Genomic DNA, 19,019 nt, shown 5'->3' with positions numbered 1-19,019 from the left:
TGTCAAATGTGAAGCGATGCCGTATAATGATCTAATAACTCTCACCCAAAGACTATTTTTCTCCACTAACATTCTCCAATGCCATTTTCCCAAAAGTGCTAAATTAAAGGCCGACAAATCTTTAATCCCTAACCCACCATGGATTTTGTCTCTACACACAACATCCTAAGCTACCCAATTTATTTTTCTGTTATCTTGATCCACACCCCATAAAAAGGATTTAAACAAAGACTCAATGGAAGAGATGATACCTTTGGGAGCCTTGAAGAAGGAAAGAAAATATATCGGGATGGAGTGTAAGACGAACTTTAGGAGAGCAATTCTACCACCAAAGGATAGAGTTGTACACTTCCATCGAGAGAGACGTTTTTTAACCTTTTCAATGACTAGATGCCAAGTAGAAATCATCCTATAATTTACCCCAATAGGTAACCCAAGGTAGGAGAAAGGAATGGAACCTACCCAACAATGTAAAATAGAAGCCATTATTTGCAACCATTGTGACTCTACGTTATACCCCATGAGTGGGCTTTTGGAAAAGTTAACCTTCAGCCCTGATGCAAGTTCAAACAACCTTAAAATTGATTTGATGGTCCATATATTTGAATAAGAAGCATGCCCCATAATGAGAGTATCATTAGCATATTGCAAAATATCAACCGGTACTTTATCCTTACCCACTAAACACCCTTTGAACCTTTCTAACTGGCTGGCTTTATTGAACAACATGAATAGGCCTTCTGCTACAATCAAAAACAAGAAAGGAGCCAATGGATCTCCTTGACGCAACCCCTTTGATACACTGAATTCTTCTGTTGGGCTACCATTTACTAATACAGACATTCTAGATGTTTTTAGGCATTCCGCAATCCAGGTACACCATATAGTAGGAAATCCCATTTTACACATCACAAATTGTAGACAGGACCAACTCACAGAGTCGTAGGCCTTTTCGAAATCAACCTTGAACATTATACATTTACTCTTCTTCCTTTTGACTTCCTCCACCGCCTCATTAGCCACCAGAACGCTATCCAAAATTTGTCTTCCTTTAATAAATGTTGATTGACAATCATATATAACACTGGAAATTACCATCCGCAGTCTATTAGCAAGAATTTTGGACAAAACTTTATAAAGGCAACCAATAAGAGAGATTGGTCTAAACTCCTCAATACGTTCAGGACAATCTTTCTTCGGAACCAGGATAATGAATGAACTATTTAATCCTCTTACTAACTTGCCATTGGAATGGAAATCATTACTAAACAACATAAAATCATCCTGTAGCATATCCCAAAAGTCCTTAATAAAGTGGAAGTTAATGCCATCTGGCCCTGGACTCTTATTACTTTCACAATCCCAGACTGCCCCTTTAACTTCTTGCAATGTGAAAGGCTTAATTAACACATCAACCTGATCTGAATTTAATCTTTTAAACACCAACCCATTTAACACTGGGCGATGCCACTGAGATTCTAAAAACTATTTATCAAAATGTTCTTTTACATATTGTTTAATAAGGGCAGGTTCTGAAATTCTGCAACCCCTAAAATTTAAGCATCTGATTTCATTTAACTTCAATCTTTTGTTAATGCACCGGTGAAAGTACTTGGTGTTTGCATCCCGTTCTTGAAGCCACTTCAGCCTTGACTTTTGGAACAAGAGAGTATCCTTCTTTTGCATTAGCATTTGCCACTATGCCATATATTCCTTCCTTTGTACCACTTTAGAGGGTGATAAGCCAGACTCTTCATCTTTAATATCACATTGTTTTATCCCATCTTTAACTTTCAAAATCTTTAGATTTAGATCACCGAACACTTTCTTATTCCAGATTTTAAGCTTACTCCTTATTGTCTTCAACTTTTCCTTTAGAATAAAGCCCCCCAACCTGCAACTTTTATATTCACTCACTCTTTTCTAACAAAATCTGCATAACTAGGCTCATGACGCCAGCTGTTCAGGAATCTAAAAGGCTTAGGGCCCCAATTAACATCCTCCGATTTTAACACTATTGCACAATGGTCTGAGACTACTTTGTTTAATGCCCATAAACATGCATTGCTCCACTGATCAAGCCAACCAGTTGTTACCAAGCACCGGTCTAACCGACTTTTACATAAACCATCAGGCCTATACCATGTAAACTTTCTCCCAAGCAAAGGCATATCTATTAGAGACAAATTATCAATAAAATCGACAAAGCATTCAATCTCCTCTCTTAGAATAACCGATGTTCCTTTTCTCTCATCTGCATGCTTGATAGAGTTAAAGTCACCAATAAAAAATCACTTCCCATCTCCTCTAGATTGCTTAAAGTTTTGCAACTTACCCCAAAGATGTTTCTTCAGCTCATAAGAGCATGAAGCGTAAACATTTACAACCCAACAATCTACATTTTCCTCACCCCACTGTCCAAACACAACAATAAAGTTAGAATCAACAATAGTTATCTGAACTTTGAACATAGAAGATCTCCACATTGTTAAGAGTCCACCAGACCTCCCCACAGAATAGTTGAATGCTCAATCAAAATTATTATCATCCCACAGAGAGCCACACAATTTTTTGTCAATCTCCTACATTTTAGTTTCCTGGACACACAACACCTCTGGCTTCTCTGATTTGATTAGATTAGCCAATTCCACCTTTTTCAATCTCCCCCCAATCCCCCATATTTATAGATAGTATTCGCATAAAAATAGACCACACTAACACCTCCACCTACTAGACACGCCTCTGATAATTACCCCCTAATCTCCCCCTCCACACCCCCTCCTTGGTTAAAAAATGCTCCCTGTCACGCTCTTCCATAACAGCTAGTTTTTGCACTATTTCTGTTTCATTATCAAAATGCTCCATCCTCAACTCCCTACCCAAACCCCAAATTTTATGTGCAACCTCTTGTGAGCTAAAGACAATCAAATGCGAAGACAAACAATTAGATACAGGTTGAGAAATTGCCAACCTTGCAGATCGTTGAAATATAATATGTTCAGGTCAGAAAAAAAAATACTGTAAAGGATAAAATTTTCTATTTAAAATTTAAAAATATAGTTGAACTCGAGATTTTTAATTAAGTTAAGACCAAATATGTCAATTAATTTTCATGCTGAAGATAATGAACTAAAAAGGAGTGGCACATTTAGAAAGACACATTACTTAAATTATATATAAAATATAAAAAATGCATTTGTAAAAGTTTCTGTGTAGCAAAAAGACATAAAATAATAATAATAAAAAGGAGAATTGAGTAATAAGTTAATAGACATGATAACAAAAAGGTAAAATAGCATCGTAAAAGCTATTGTAAAATATATTATATGAATAATAAAATAAAAAAATTCTTTAAAAAATAATTATAAAAAAAAATAGTACAAATAACTCATCATATTTGGAGAAATAAATAGTAATTAACTTGTATTTAAAAAATAAATAGTGATTGTAAAAAAGATTTCTAAAATATAGTTAAGACAATTTTATTGATTTATATTGAAAGTTAGAAGTGAATGCATTTATATTGTGTTTTCCTTTTGATTTAAAACGACGTGGCACTTGCCCAAATTTCTAAATTCTAACACCCCATTCTCCTTCATTTCAATTCTCTGTTCGGCTGGACTTTGCTGCGGCAGCTCCGGCCACCCTCTCATCGCCATTCAGGTTTCCTCCCTTCGCCCAAATTTCGTTATTCTTTTCTTTTTCGGAAATTGAAAAGCAAAAGAAACCTAATGCTTTTGTTCCTTGCTTTGTGCCTTGGACCAAATTAGATGATTTAAGCGCGCAAGATCTGCTTCACGTATAATTAGGTTTTCTTGCCGTTGATTTCTCAGATCTAGTTTGTAAATCCTAATTGCAATAACGATGTATTGGCTAGCTAAATTGGCGTTGTGAGCTGCTACATCGCTACCAATTTCGTTTAGTTTAGGTAGCGGTCACCTCTCATTGTTGCGTCAAATGCGTTTCTTCAATTTTTTGAGACGGTTGCTTTATGTTATTTTTTGTTTAATTTTTGCAATTCCAAGGATATCTCTAGAACTGTGAATTTCTATCCCCCCCAAAATTGAATTGTTTAAATTTGGGCGGATTTGATTGCTTATGTTGACGGATCAAACTGGGTTAAAAGCTGTGGTATCATGATTTTGTGGATTTTAGGTGCTAGTGTATGAATGAGGGTTTTATTCGTTGATTATTAATTATAATTAGTGGCGTATTTAGTATTAAATTGTTGAATGAAGGGAAGGAAAATAATGTTTGTATTTTATCCTGCTCGAATCTGACTAACTTTGATTTGTTCCTGTCTCTTGGTTTAGTTTAGTTGAAAAGTTTTATAGTTCGAGTGGAAGATTGTGAACTAAGAAAGATGGTAAAGTTGACTATGATTGCTCGTGTTACTGATGGTCTTCCACTAGCTGAAGGACTGGATGATGGTCGTGATCTTAAAGATGCGGAATTTTACAAACAGCAAGTCAAGGCTTTGTTTAAGAATCTCTCGAGAGGACATTATGAAGCATCAAGGATGTCTGTTGAAACTGGCCCTTATGTTTTTCAGTATCCTTGGACTTGTAATTATTGCATAATATATTTGTGGTAGTTGAATAAGAATTGCTTGATTATCCCACTTATTGTGCTATTACATTGTACTATGCATGAAATATGTGATTGTTATCTAGGTACTCAATCGCATGCTATAGCACCACTATTGTAACATTGCGGCTATGGGCTCTCCACTGAACCCTGTTGGGTTGCAGTGTACTTTTGTGCCTGGAAAGGTGAACCATGGCTGTTATCTCAGCCATTGAAACCACTAATATGGCTCAGAGATGAACACCGCCCCCCTCCAACTATTTCCCCCTCCTTTTGATCCTCAAACAATGAAGTTTGGTGCTGGCCCTATTTATTTCACTTGACCCTATTTTCCCACTGACTACTTTCAAAGGCTAAATGATGCCAGTCCCACACACTGGAATCCTACATTGTTTTCTAGTCTCTCGCTGTTCACATCCTTTGGAGTGTGTTTTGTTCATGTCAAAGAGGGGTCTATCTTTTGCTTTTTATATTGATGTATTCTTTCTTTCACTGTTGCATTTAGATAGGTAAGTAACCTCTCCTTATATCTCTTATTATTTTATATTACTTGATTCTTGCTGTTACTAACTACTATGTTTGCCTTAAAATTATGAATTTAAATTATTAATTATGAATATGTCTTTAATATTTGCTTTTGTTAAAGCATTTGTATACATGTAGTATAAATCATTTATTTATATATGGAAATTTCATAATAGTGATCATTCCACTGCCAGCTACTCTGCTATAGCAGTTCTGAGGTCAGGGCTCTACGCTGCTATCCGGAGTTGATAACTATGAGTGTAATAATCTATGTTATTAAAATTGCGAGTTAAATTGTAAGATTGTTATGATCCTATGAGTTGAGGGGTCCCTGGCGTGCTGAATGCCTGAATCATTCAGGGGATTGTCGACAAGCCTGATCAAGGTGGGATTGCAATCTTCATTGTGAACTTGTGGGATCATCAATCCCCAGCAAGGCAAAGCGGACCCAGATTTATTTGTTGGATCCCTTTGGCACAGTTTTAAAACTTCCTAATTCCTTTTTGACCCACTCTTGTACTCTCCCATTCTCACACAGCTGGTTCTGCCCTCTGTCTCTTCTCTGCCTTCTCTCATTCTCAAGTCTCTTCTGTGTTGGATTTTTATATATTCAATATTCTGCCTTCTCTCACTCTCGGTCTCTGCTCTCTTCCTTCTTGTCTTTATAATTATAGACCAATATATTGTATTTGGGTCTTATGACTTATTATGATTATGAATTTAATATTGGTAATAATAGTCATGAACAATAATAATTATGAGTATTGATATAATATCAAACAGTACGTGATTGATGGTTAACTATTAACATTGTGGATATGTCCACAGTTTGATGTTATTTTATGTGGTGCTATCTTCCAGTTAATAGGTGTCTCATCATCAGACTCAAGATGCTCAACTGCATATTACTTGGTTATTCACATGCTTACTTTTATTGTTATCTTTGGGATTTGGACATTAGAAGAAACTAAGGTCTGTTTTATTGGGTACAAATCTCCCTTCTTTTGTTGAATTACAATTTGGATGCTGCTTTTATATATTGTATGCCTCTTGCATGTGAAAATTGGGACACTATCTTGTTGATCTACAACCTTGCTTCCTTAGCAAGTTCATTAGTTACTTGTCTTCAACTGTTTTTGGGATCTATTATATTTAATGTTAGTTACATATATTTCAAAAAAGAAAATTGCATTATCTTTATTTGGAAGAGTTTCATAGCCTAAAGTGACCTTGACAGAGCCTTAGTTATATTATAGAAGGACGGGTCTGTTACTTGACAATGTGTGATCGAGCTTATCCTAAGAAATTAGCCTTTCAATATCTTGAAGAGCTTAGGAACGAGTTTGAGCGTGTTAATGGATCTCAGATTGAAACTGCTGCTAGACCCTATGCCTTCATTAAGTTTGGTAGATATCACTTCCTATACTGTCATATACCTTTTATAGCATTATTTTCTTTTTCCACTGGCACTAATCTAGTTTTTTCTTTTAAAAGATACATTTATACAGAAGACAAAGAAACTTTACCAGGATACCCATACTCAGCGCAATATTGCCAAATTGAATGATGAACTCTATGAAGTTCACCAGATAATGACTCGAAATGTGCAGGAAGTTCTTGGTGTCGGTGAACAGTTGGACCGTAAGATATTTCTTGTATTCTCTGAATTTTAGTTTTATCACTTTGTCTGCTGATTGCTTGGAATACAACACCTAATTTTGTTGTAAAATTAAAGGCTAGAGATGTATTTTCCCTCTTTATAATTCGGGAAAAGCTGTTGTAATAGAAAAGCAATCAAAGTGTGCTCAGTTAATGTTCAATAGAAGGAACATAAGATGATTTCAAATAAGGTATTAGTTTTTTCTTGGCAACATTAACTTCAAATGCTTGTGATCTCCCGCATCTAGTTTCTTAACCTGGACATGAGGTTCTTTCAAAGATTTTTCTCAGAAACTTACGCTCAACTTTCATAGTTACACACTTCCACCTCCATTATTCTGATAGATGATCTTTTTTTATTTCCACTTCTAATGCAGCTCCATTTTTGTTTGTATGTTTTGGCATATTTGATGGTTTTACTTGTGAAGTATAAATTTATGTTCTACATTTGATTTCAAATTCTAATTTGCAGAGGTCAGCCAAATGTCCAGTCGCTTATCATCAGAATCTCGCATATATGCTGATAAGGCTAGAGATTTAAATCGGCAGGTTAGTCATTTGCAGTTTTCCTACATCATGCACATGATATCTAATTTTTTTTTTTCCATTTGTGCAATATATCCTTTTTTCTATTTGGATGATGACACGTTAATTTGGTTGACAACGGAAATATCATGCTGCAATTGTAAATTGCTTTGTGCTAGGAATTGCTTCTATAATTTAGATAGAAGAAGCATGCAATGTGTGGATTTTGTCTTAGAGCTATTAGAATTGATGTGTTTTCATTGACTTTTACCTGTATATAGTGACAGATTTGAAACATGACACTTTACTTTTTGGTTATAAATCTTTCCATTGACTGAAATATAAAGATGAAACACTGTTCTATGTACTGGGGCTTCTTCTTCTTTTTTTCTTTTTTCTTTTTTTAATGTTCTACACTTGTATTAAACTTTGAAATCTAAGTTTTATGTTAATTTGTAGCATTTGGTTGTCAAATAGAATTATAACGAGATGGTTTATCACTAAATGACATATAATGGATCAGTTGCTGGTCTTTTTATTTGTAAACTTCATGAACAGGTGCAGACTGCCAATGCCTGCATAAATTGTGTAGGTTAATATAACGATTAACGAATTTCTCTGGGGTTTCCAAATGCAAGTTAGAGATATTCTTATATCACTATTACTCTGGTTAAGTTTTTTTATCATGTACTAATTTAATAAATGTAGACGAAACCCTATAATATGTTTAGCATTTCTCTGAAATTCTGATGATATTTTGCAGTGTGTGCGTATTCTTTAATGCAAAATGTTAGCCTTATAGTATCGTTAAATGATAAATTGATGCTAATGTTAGGAACTGTTGATTTTCTTTGAAGCTTCTGGCATATATTTGGATTCTGGTTATATTCAGCATTGGATAAATAATTTGAAAATCAAATATTTGCTGTAGGCTCTGATTCGGAAGTGGGCCCCTGTTGCTATTGTTTTTGGAGTTGTCTTCGTACTTTTCTGGATCAAAAATAAACTATGGTGATCTAGCTCATTGTCTGACATTTAAAACCTGGATTACGTTTGCTGTGGCTTCTTGCTTTCCTCACATGATTATCCAGATTTTCACAGATTGGTGGAAACCCTATATGCATGAGATGATACCGACCTTTTTCTGGACAACTTTGGTTTAGAAAAAAAGACTATCCTCTGTTACATCTAAGCATGGCTGGATCAGCCTTTCTGGAACAGGAACCTTTAACATTTGTAGTAAGGAGCCGAAATATGAGAATACTTGATCCCCATGGGGATGCGTATAGCATTTCTTATTTCTAGTTCTCAATTATTTTCAGGATTATTGCGTTAATGAATTAAATATATTACCTCTTCAATTTTATTGTTTCCATTTGAGCCGCTGAATTAGAATTGCGTTATATATCGCTGGTATAATGATAATTAGTAGTGTGGAATACTTGTTGTAAAACTGGGAAACCTTATCTCATTTTGTTTTTACATTTCCCTGATACTTATCAGTATAATAGAATATTCAGATCTGGATTCTTAGTGTTTTGTTGCATTTAGAATAAGGTAAGTTTATCAATATTTTTTTAACTTTGTCGATGCAGCACTGTGGTTTTAATGATGTATTGGGAGATTATTGCTGAATCAAAGCAATCATCATTACAGATATACTTAGAAGGTGGGGTAAAAGGAAACGGAAAAAACATTCGGTCTTTAAGGATGTATGTTTCTGTACCGATATTGGTAATGGTAATGAACAGTTGCACTATCCTGGTTACGTGGCAGACATGTCAATTGCATACATTCCGTCGATGGGTAGTGCCAATCGAAGGAACAAAACAAGAATGCTTTCCACTAGTTTTCATTCTTTAGAAGGGGCATTACGGCATTTAAATATCGAAGGGTTCATGCTCCTGGAGTTTTAGTTCTAGTCACAGCAATCTTTTTTTAGATAGATTATATCTACTTTGGTATCAAAATTCACAATGTCAAGGGATAAATGGTGATAAGAATACAAAACATTGTCACGTCATGCTGAAGGAAGAAAGTTCTCATGCTAAGAAATTCTAAAGGTGATTGAGTCGAACACAAAAACCTCCTTCAGAACATGTTAGATGAAGATGAACAAGGCCGGTATCAAACTTCCTTCTCCTTTCCTTCAATTGACGGTTCAGTGCTTTATGACTCGGCGACATGTAAGTGTATAACGCAAAGCATATTTGGGTTAAGCTTCAGTTCGTGATGATTAAATCCTAGCAGCAGTCCTCTGAACGAAAGCATATTTGGGTTCTAAAGGGAACTAATTCGAGAGGATCCAAAATGACTTGGGAACTTAAATTAGTCAAATAACTTTGTTTTGCATCTTAATTGTGATTCTGATTACGCCAAACACATGACAAGGGACATGGTCTGTCACTTGTTTACGGTATGTTGTAGTCAAACAATGTACTTCAATTTCATAACCTCAATGTCATTAAAAAATCATCTTCCTTCACGCCTTTACGACACATTTGGTATTTATTTATGCTGAGGATATCCTCCACCGACCGATGGAAACTAATTACTTCAAGGTTAAATTACTGAATAATTACGAATTTTATTATTGTATATAATATTTGCTCAGGTATCTGTTAAATGAATGTTCTCGAATTTTTTATTATTCGTGAGTATCCTTGAGTACTCATATACATATTTGATAATATAAATTAAAAATAAGGTATAACAAAACTAAAACAAATTATTTTAAAAACATTTATTATACTAAAATTAAATTAGAGTAGCTTACATTATATGTAATTAAAAGTATTTAGGTAATAATATGAGTACCTTATCGTTATCATCGCCTTGTTAATAAGCACGTAAAAAATAAATCTACTTTACATATGAATAATATGAATATTTGTTAAACTATTTGAATATGAATATGAATATGGTAGCGAGGAGATTAGTCACTGCTATCGGCGGTGGATACTCCAGGGACGAACAAAAAAAAACTATTTGAATATGTTGGAAAGAGTTACAAGAGAAAAATAAGAGTTAATGGGTTAAAAAATACCTTTTCTCATGGTAATATATATATATATATATATATATATATATATATATATATATATATAGGGGAATGCTAATGTACTCCCACCTATTTTTTAGTGGGAGTATGTTAGCAACCTACACCAATTTTTTAGGACAAAAAACCACTCATTTATTTTGATTTGGTTAATTCGTACAAAGGATATTATAGTAATTTAATTTAATTTTAAATAAAAATAAAATATTTTCTCTTTCTTATTAATTTCATTCTCTAAATCATTTATTTTTTCTATTAATTAATTTTTACTTGTTCAGAGAGAGAGGAGTGAGACATCATGAGAAATGAGAGAGAAATGAGTTAAAGAAAGAATTTAATAGGAGAGAGATAAATAAGTTAGAGAAAGAATTTATAGGAGAGAGATAAATAAGTTAGAGAAAGAATTTAATAAGAAAGAGAAATGAGTTGGAGAAGAAATTTAATAAGAGAGATAAATGAATTGGAGAATGAAATTAATAAGAGAAAGAAAATATTTTTATTTTCATTTAAAATTAAATTAAATTACTATAATATCATTTATACGAATTAACCAAATTAAAATAAATGAGTGGTTTGTTTGTCCTAAAAAATTGGTGTAGGTTGCTAACATACTCCCACTAAAAAATAGGTGGGAGTACGTTAGCATTCCCCATATATATATATATATATATATATATATATATATATATATAGAGAGAGAGAGAGAGAGAGAGAGAGAGAGGAGGGATCATTTTACTCAAGTAAGTTTGTAGACTTGTTCCGTTTAATAACTCATGTTCTACATCAAATTTCAACAATCCAACCTTCCAATTTAAAGTTCTTAATGGATCAAATCTGTAAATTTTTAGAAAATTTAAAAATCATTCGTCAATTTAAATTAATGAAATGAAGTATTAAATGATTTTTAAATTTTCTAAAAATTTGCAGCATTAAGAACTTTAAATTGAACGGTTGGATCGTTGAAATTTGATATAGAACATGAGTTATTGAACGGAGTAAGTTTAGGTAGACTTACTCCTGGAGTAAAATGATCCCTCCTCATATATATATATATATATATATATATATATATATATATATATATATATATATATATATATATATATATATATATATATATATATGGTTGTATGTGTGTGTCTGTGTGTCTATGTGTATGTGTGAGAGAGAGAGAGAGAATGGATCCGTTTACTCCAGGAGTAAGTCTACCTAGATTTGTTCCGTTCAATAACTCATATTCTACATCAAATTTCAACGATCCAACCGTTGAATTTAAAGTTCTTAATGCATAGATTAAGTCTCCAAATTTTTAAAAAATTTCAAAATTATTTAATACTTCACTTCATTAATTCAAATTGACGGATAATCATAAATTCATTTTATACATTGATTTGAATTAATGAAACAAAGTATCAAATGATTTTCAAATTTTTTTAAAATTTACAGCTTTGATCTGTACATTAAGAACTTTAAATTCAACGGTTGGATCGTTAAAATTTGATGTAGAACATGAGTTATTGAACGGAGTAAGTCTAGCATTCATACCATATGTACTCCCTCTTGAAAATTGGTTGTGTCTTTTGAGGTGATTCTAAAGAATTTGTAGATAAAGTATTTAGCTCCTTGAGTGTTTAGAAGGTCTTAGTTTCTCTAATGAAGGTTCAAGATTAGGTTTTGGTCTGTAAGTTGTGTGGGTAAGGTCTATGAGGACTTTGGTTGCGGGAAAAAGTAAGTAAGTGATTTTTGAAAAGGAAAATGGAATGTAGGACGAGGAGAAGACAATAAAGAGTATGGATCTCTCAAGGCCTAGAAGAATGATTTAGTTGATCACTACTACTCATAGTTTCCCTTTGATATTCATGGTGAAGCCTTTTCCAACCAAAGTCAAAGTAACTAAAGATTTTCCACCAAGATTAACACCTATTTCACCTATTGATATCTCACAGTATACTAAATCTCATTATTATTACCTCATACATGTAGGTATTGATGGTGCTCTATTTCTCCTTGCCAACAACTAAGAGGAGACTCCTTCGATCATTCAGATCCCTAGGAACATCTCTAGGCAATAATTACAAGGACGTAATCTTAACATAATGACTATGGCTTCTCGAAAGGACTTCTCAACCATGACTATGGGCCAAATTAATCAAATGACTCTAGAGGCTAGATAAGCTTTGCAAACAACATCAATATGTTTCTAATATCATGAATTAGAAATCTAAAAACAACAAAGCCTATAAAAAGTTCTATTTAGAGATCAAATTCAAGGATAAAACTTGTTCTTGCTCAACACAAAAAAAAAAAGTTATACAAGTTTTCTAAAGGAAAAATAAGAAAGGCTTTCAGGTCTCTTGAATATGGTTTTTACAATCCTATCTACAGGCCTTTTGAAAGTCACTTTTGACAACTATATTGGCTTTTTATGTTCATGCAACTTTGCCTGATTAGTCACCCATTCTAAATGAATGAATTCTTATAATTGTTGCTTAAAGATATTCTTAGGAATTTGAATGATCAAATGAGTCTCCTCTTGGTTGTTGGATAGGAAAAATAGAGCACCATCATTATTGGTAGGTAATGAGAGATTGAGTAAACCAAGGTCCATAATTAGGTTTTGAACTATTAGATTTGTGAGGAGAAGAATTGGCTTCATCATTAGAAGAATCATAGAATGATTCATTCCCCACCTCTAAACCATCTAGGATCATCGAGACCATTTAGGAGATAAAATCTTTGACTCATTCTTTAAAAATTCTTGTCAAATTCTTTTCTTTTTTATAGAACAACATCTCAATTCAAAGAATTATTACGTTAATTTTTTTTGTCAATAAAGCCACTGCTTACATGAATACAGGGGCACAAAAAACCATGATGAGTCCAAATATTCTCCCAAAAATATTTTGGAAAAAAGAAGTAGCTTATTTTGTTGTAGTTGATGGGAAATGTTCCAGATAGATCTGATTACAAAAGCCCCTGTTGGAATTATATTCTTTCTAAAATGCATTGTTTGGTCAAAAGTAATTGGGAGAAAATTGCCAACTAAGGATATCTTGATTGGCATGGATGTTTACATTGTTGCAAACAAACTTCAACTACATCCCATTAAGATAAAAATCAAAAGAGAATTCAAACCCTTCATTAAAGTAATGAGATTGTTCTCCTTAATTGAGTCTCCTTCTGAGTTTGTTGAAATAAAAAGTAATATAGTCTTTATGTGTGTTAATAGTCATGAAGAATTCTCTCATGTAAATACTTTATGGAAGAATGAAGATTTCTTCATTCAACTCATTTTCAAACTTAATGAAGATGTCAATCCTATGAAGGTCGCTTATCTAGGAATGACTCCTTTAGATATTCAATTAGCCAAACAAGAATGTAGTGAATTGCTTAGACAAGGTCTCATTAAACCCACAAAATCAATTTGGGCTTGTTAAGCTTTCTATGTTGAAAAGAGATCAAAATAGCTTTGGGGAAAAAAAGGTGGTTATTGATTATAAACCTCTTAATCATTTTCTAAAAGATGATAAGTTCCGTATTTGTAAGGATTCATCTTTGTCTGTCTTCCTCAAAAAGGCAAATATTTTCACAAATTTTGATCTCAAGTCTAGATTTTGGTAATTGGGTATTGATCCAGCTGATAGACATAAAATTTCCTTATACATTCCCAATGCATAGTATCAATGGAAGGTATTACCTTTTGGCCTCAAGGTAGCTCCTTCATTGTTTCTAAAGGTGATGACCAAAATCTTTAAACCTATATCCTAGAAAATGTTCTCATCTATATAGATGATATTTTGTTATTCTCTAAGGATATGGATTCTCACGAGTACCTTTTGAATCAATTCTTTGAAATAGCATATCAATATGGTATCATGTTGTGCGTGAAGAAATTTCATCTAGCACAATTTGTGATTTATTTTCTTGGAATGCATTTTTCCTAAGGAACTTACCTCATCCTTACATAGTTGAAGAACTTCTCAATTTCTCGAATCAATCCTTAACAATAAAGAAGATTAAAATTTTTTGGGGGATTCTCAATTATATTCAAGACTTCACTCCTCAAGAAACCAAATATATCAATCAATTATCAAAGCTCTTGAAAAATAATCCTCCACCATAGGGATCAGAACAAACTCGAGTTGTCTAAGAGTTAAAAAAGATTGCACAAACTTCTCCAGCACTAAAAATTCTAGGAATGGGAACAGGAATCCTTCAAACTAATGCAAGTGATCATTTATGGGAAGTTGTTCTTATTGAAGAAATCAACAATAAAATTTTTTATTGTAGACATGCCAGTGGACAATTCAGAGAAGCTAAAAAGCATTCCCACACTACCTTCAAGGAGGCTTTGGTTGTTAAAAATGAAATTAAAAAGTTCAATTTTCATTTAAGAGGATACAATTTAAGCTTCAAATGGATAATTTATCTTTTTCAAAGATCTTCGAATTCAAAAAAAGTGCCTCTTGATCTTCAAATTATCTGATTAAAAGATTGGTTCTCCATGTATGTCTTCTCTATTAAACATATTAAAGGAAATTAAAATGTCACTCCTGATTTTCTCTCAAAGCCTTGAAGAATGATTTACTTGATCACTAATACTTATAGTTTCCTTTTGATATTCATGGTGAAGTCTTTATCAACCAAAGCCAAAGTAACTAAAAATTTCCCACTAGGATTAACACCTAGTTCACCTACTAATATCCTACATGAAGTTAGACGGAAAACACATAGAAAGGGGGGTTGAATATGTGTTTTTTGTGAACAATGGAATTTCAAAAACTTTTTGCAAGAAGACTTTCTTTCGTCCTATAAAATGATGTTGGTGAATATTAGATACGGACTACCTAGGATAGGTTTAACATGTCTGGAAATTTCATCGTCTGCTCAGAGAAAACATTTCTGAAGAGAAAAACCATTCTATTGAATGATGTTAAACACATGTGGTTTTCGTCTAAATATAGTTTTAATACACGATAGACATTGGATGAAGTTTTCAATATTTAAAACCAACCGAATAAAGTGCGTCTAAATCATTTAAAATTTCAGAGCGCGTTTTTATACTGGTTCACTCAAATTGAGCTACTTCTAGTCTCCTTCAATTGAAGGGTTCCACTAAATATTCAATAAAGTACAAAAGTATTTTCGACCACTTCTGACCCGTTGACTTCACTCATCAACGCTAGTATCTTCTTATCAGCCTCTTCAGGCTAGTATTGAGTATTATGGACCATCCAGGTCAGAATCACTCCTGGTCCAAGTATTCTTGACCTCCCCAAGCCTTGAGTATTCTAGACCATCCCGATCACGGCCACTCCTGGTCACGAGTATTCTCAACCACTCCTGGTTGGCTAGCTTCACTCACCAGCTCTAGTATTCTTAAATCACTTCTGATTCTTCAAGTATTCTCGACTACTCCTGGCCCGCCAGCTTCACTCACCATCGCTAGTATATTTTTATCAGCCACTTCTGGCTAGCAGTGAGTATTATGGACCACCCAGGTTAGAACCACTCCTGGTCCAAGTATTCTCAACCACTCCAAGCCCACCAGCTTCACTCGCCAGCGCTAGTATATTCTTATCAGCCACTTCTGGCTCGCAGTGAGTATTCTTTGACTAGCCTCTCTAGGCTTTACAAGTATTATTTTCCTAGCCTCTTCAGGCTTTACAAGTGATAGACGTATAATCAGGTTTGAGTGTTTGGGTTACTCTCACAGAGAGGATACATATATGATCTACACTCTCTAAGGTTTCACTATCTTAGTCCTATAGAGATTATGAGTGTGTGGGTTACTCTTTGCAAAGAGGATACATAAGATTACAACACTCACTAAGGGCATTTCCAATGGAAGCAACTCATTTGAGTTGCTTCATGCATTAAAAAATGAAAAAAGTGGTCCCTAGTATGCCATGTCAACATTAAGCAACTCAAACACAAATTTACTCCAATGATAAGAAACTTTAAGAAATTCAATTTTTAGAATTTTTTTTCTAATCATTTATGAACTAAATTTAAATTTTTATTAAAAAGGATAATTGCACTACAATGAAAGAAAATAAATTACGAAAAAAATACACAATAAGTAGATATTAAAAATAAAATAAAGCAATAGTAAATACATAAACATTATACGAAATTAATTTTCATGATTATTATTTTTGAAACGTTCCCAAATATGTTCAATAAAATATGCTTAAAATCTAGTAAGGAACGGTTGCTTGAGGAAGTATCTCTCTCTCTTCTTCAAGCAACTCAATGTTGCCACGTCAAAGTTCTCCAATGGCAAGAAACCGAGGCCTGAGTTGCTTCATAGGACAAGAGTATTCTCGACCTCTCTAGGCTCACCAGCTTTACTCATCAGCACTAGTATATTCTTATCAACCACTTCTGGCTCATAGTGAGTATTCTTTGACTAGCCTCTCCAGGCTTTACAAGTATTCTTTTCCTAGCCTCTTCAGGCTTTACAAGTGATAGACGTATAATCAGGTTTGAGTATTTGGGTTACTCTCACAGAGAGGATACATATATGATCTACACTCTCTAAGGTTTCACTACCTTAGTCCTATAGAGATTTTGAGTGTGTGGGTTACTCTTTACAAAGAGGATACATAAGATTACAACACTCACTAAGGTCTCCTTCCTAAGATACGCTTGGAACACCTTAGACTGCAGAGATGAATACAATGATACATTATAGATTTGACTATGAAGAATCGATCTCTGATTTCTCTATTTTTCTTTTGGGCTTGATATTACTTTTGGTGCTTAATGTTAAAAGCTCAAGGCAATGCCTATAGTCATTCTTTCGTTGCTTCTTACCAACCTCTTTCGGTTTGAGGTTATTGCATACTTATAGGCTTATAAAATTTGTTCGTTGCATTTGTCTGTTGAAGTTGATATAGTCGTTCATGATTAGTTTGATCTTTTCATTTAATGCACTTGATCTTGCATTAAATGTTGCTTCCTATTTATGAACAATGTGTATATTGTTCTGAATCTGCAGATTCTGACTTTCACAAAAACCTAGGGATTAGCTGTAGAGACGTTATCTTTATCAGAAAAGTAGGTGTCTTTTTTCTGACACACTCAGGATTTGACGTTTTGTAATTACTTTTCTTCTTCTTTTTCATCGTTTGATAGTCTTGTAAGTCCTTTTATGGGTATAGACGATGTTTTGATTTGTCCTTTGAGACTTGATTCTTCATATGTTTTTATGGAAATCTTTGTCTACGTCTAGTAGTCCACGTGCGTCTCAAGCCTTGACTTCCTTATGAGCATTAGTCATTAATGCTTTGACTTCCTTTGGTTTGGTTAATTTGGATATGAACAGACTTTCATTTTCATCCGAAATGCTTATCAGTCTGTACTGTTCTTCGTCTGATTATTCAGTTGACTTTCTTTTTAATCTTTGACCAACCTTCGTTTGAGTATTTATGTTTCGCTTTAGGTTGTGCTTGACGCGCTTTTGTCTTGTTCTTGATTTGGCTTGTTGGATGCTTATGTTGGCCTTTCGTCTATCGTCTTGTATCGTCTGATGCATATGCTTGTTCTTCTTTCTTCTGAGTCTTTTTGAAACACTAACACACTTGTTAGAGATAACATGTATTATATTTGTCTCACTCAAAACTTTGTTGGGAGTTTCTTCTTCTGACTTAACACTACAATATGCTAAATCTCATTGTTATCACTTCACACATGAAGCTATGAGGTACAAGCATACTCCAGCTGCAATATTTAATCTTGAAACTCCTTTTGGGGCAATCTTTGAGCTATTTTGTTAACCAATTATGGTCCAAAAATGAAACCTATTTTTGGGGGAAACTTTGAAAATTATCCTCTACATAAGAATTATAAACTTCAACTTGTCGTATATCTCTATGAAATTAACAACTATCATCCTGAACTACCAAATGTTAATCAAGCAAGTTCATCTCAAAGACCCAATGATTGTTATCCCAACAACAGGATAATTCCTTCTAGCTTTTCTCAAAAGGCCAGGTTTTTTAAGCCTACATTAGAATTCTATGTTCCAAATGAAGAATTCCAAAATGTTGAAGATCTGAAAAATGATTACAATGCAGAGTTAATGGAAGAGATAATACATAAAACTAGATATCTTTATCATCATCTTATGTATGAAAGTTTGACTTGGTCAAAAGTAAGACAATACATCAATTCACTTTCTGCTAGATTAGACTAAAATGACAGATGTAGCATGTGGGAATCTCAAGAATTAAAGATGTCACTATGGTGTATAGATAAGGTTAGGTAGAAGTTTTCTTCATATCACCATTATCACGTGTTATAAATAAGGTGCCATAGAAAGTTATGTATCATGTAAAGATAAGACAATATAAGGACAAAGTTAGACAATGTAATGTCAAAGTTAGCTAATGTGATGTGATATCAAAGTTAGGAAAAGTTAGACAGTGTGATGTAACATATTTTGACTATAGTGGATTTCTTCTTCTAGAAATGGAGGATTATATGAAGGATGAAAGTAGACTTTGTTGAATGAAAAAATGTTTCCTTCACAAATGAATTTCTTTTAATCTTCTTATTCTTTCTAAAAACATAAAGTATATTGTTGATATTATTAGTCCCACACATAAATGCAAGTATGTTATACACTTGTCTTTTATAGGGATCTTGTGTTTTATAAAAC

The 19,019-nt window shown here is 33.5% G+C and overlaps 1 protein-coding gene across 2 annotated transcripts; it reads left to right on the top strand.

The window, feature by feature from the left end:
• The first annotated feature begins 3,509 nt into the window (after positions 1-3,509).
• Positions 3,510-8,657, top strand: SEC22 (Synaptobrevin family protein). Of its 2 annotated transcripts, none has more exons than XM_020376606.3 (6): positions 3,510-3,663; positions 4,314-4,551; positions 6,358-6,518; positions 6,607-6,753; positions 7,244-7,320; positions 8,228-8,657. In XM_020376606.3, exons 2-6 carry the CDS (start codon positions 4,364-4,366, stop codon positions 8,309-8,311), a joined length of 657 nt encoding a protein of 218 aa, XP_020232195.1. In that variant the 5' UTR covers positions 3,510-3,663; positions 4,314-4,363; the 3' UTR covers positions 8,312-8,657. The 2 variants fall into 2 exon arrangements, with proteins under 2 accessions (XP_020232195.1, XP_020232196.1); XM_020376607.3 differs by having other exon boundaries at positions 3,516-3,663; positions 4,319-4,551.
• The last annotated feature ends 10,362 nt before the right edge of the window (positions 8,658-19,019 follow it).

Source organism: Cajanus cajan, chromosome 5 (assembly GCF_000230855.2).
Source record: "Cajanus cajan strain Asha chromosome 5, NIPB_CcT2T_4, whole genome shotgun sequence".
Classification (NCBI taxonomy): Eukaryota; Viridiplantae; Streptophyta; class Magnoliopsida; order Fabales; family Fabaceae; genus Cajanus; species Cajanus cajan.
This window is presented reverse-complemented; position numbering and strand designations above follow the sequence as displayed.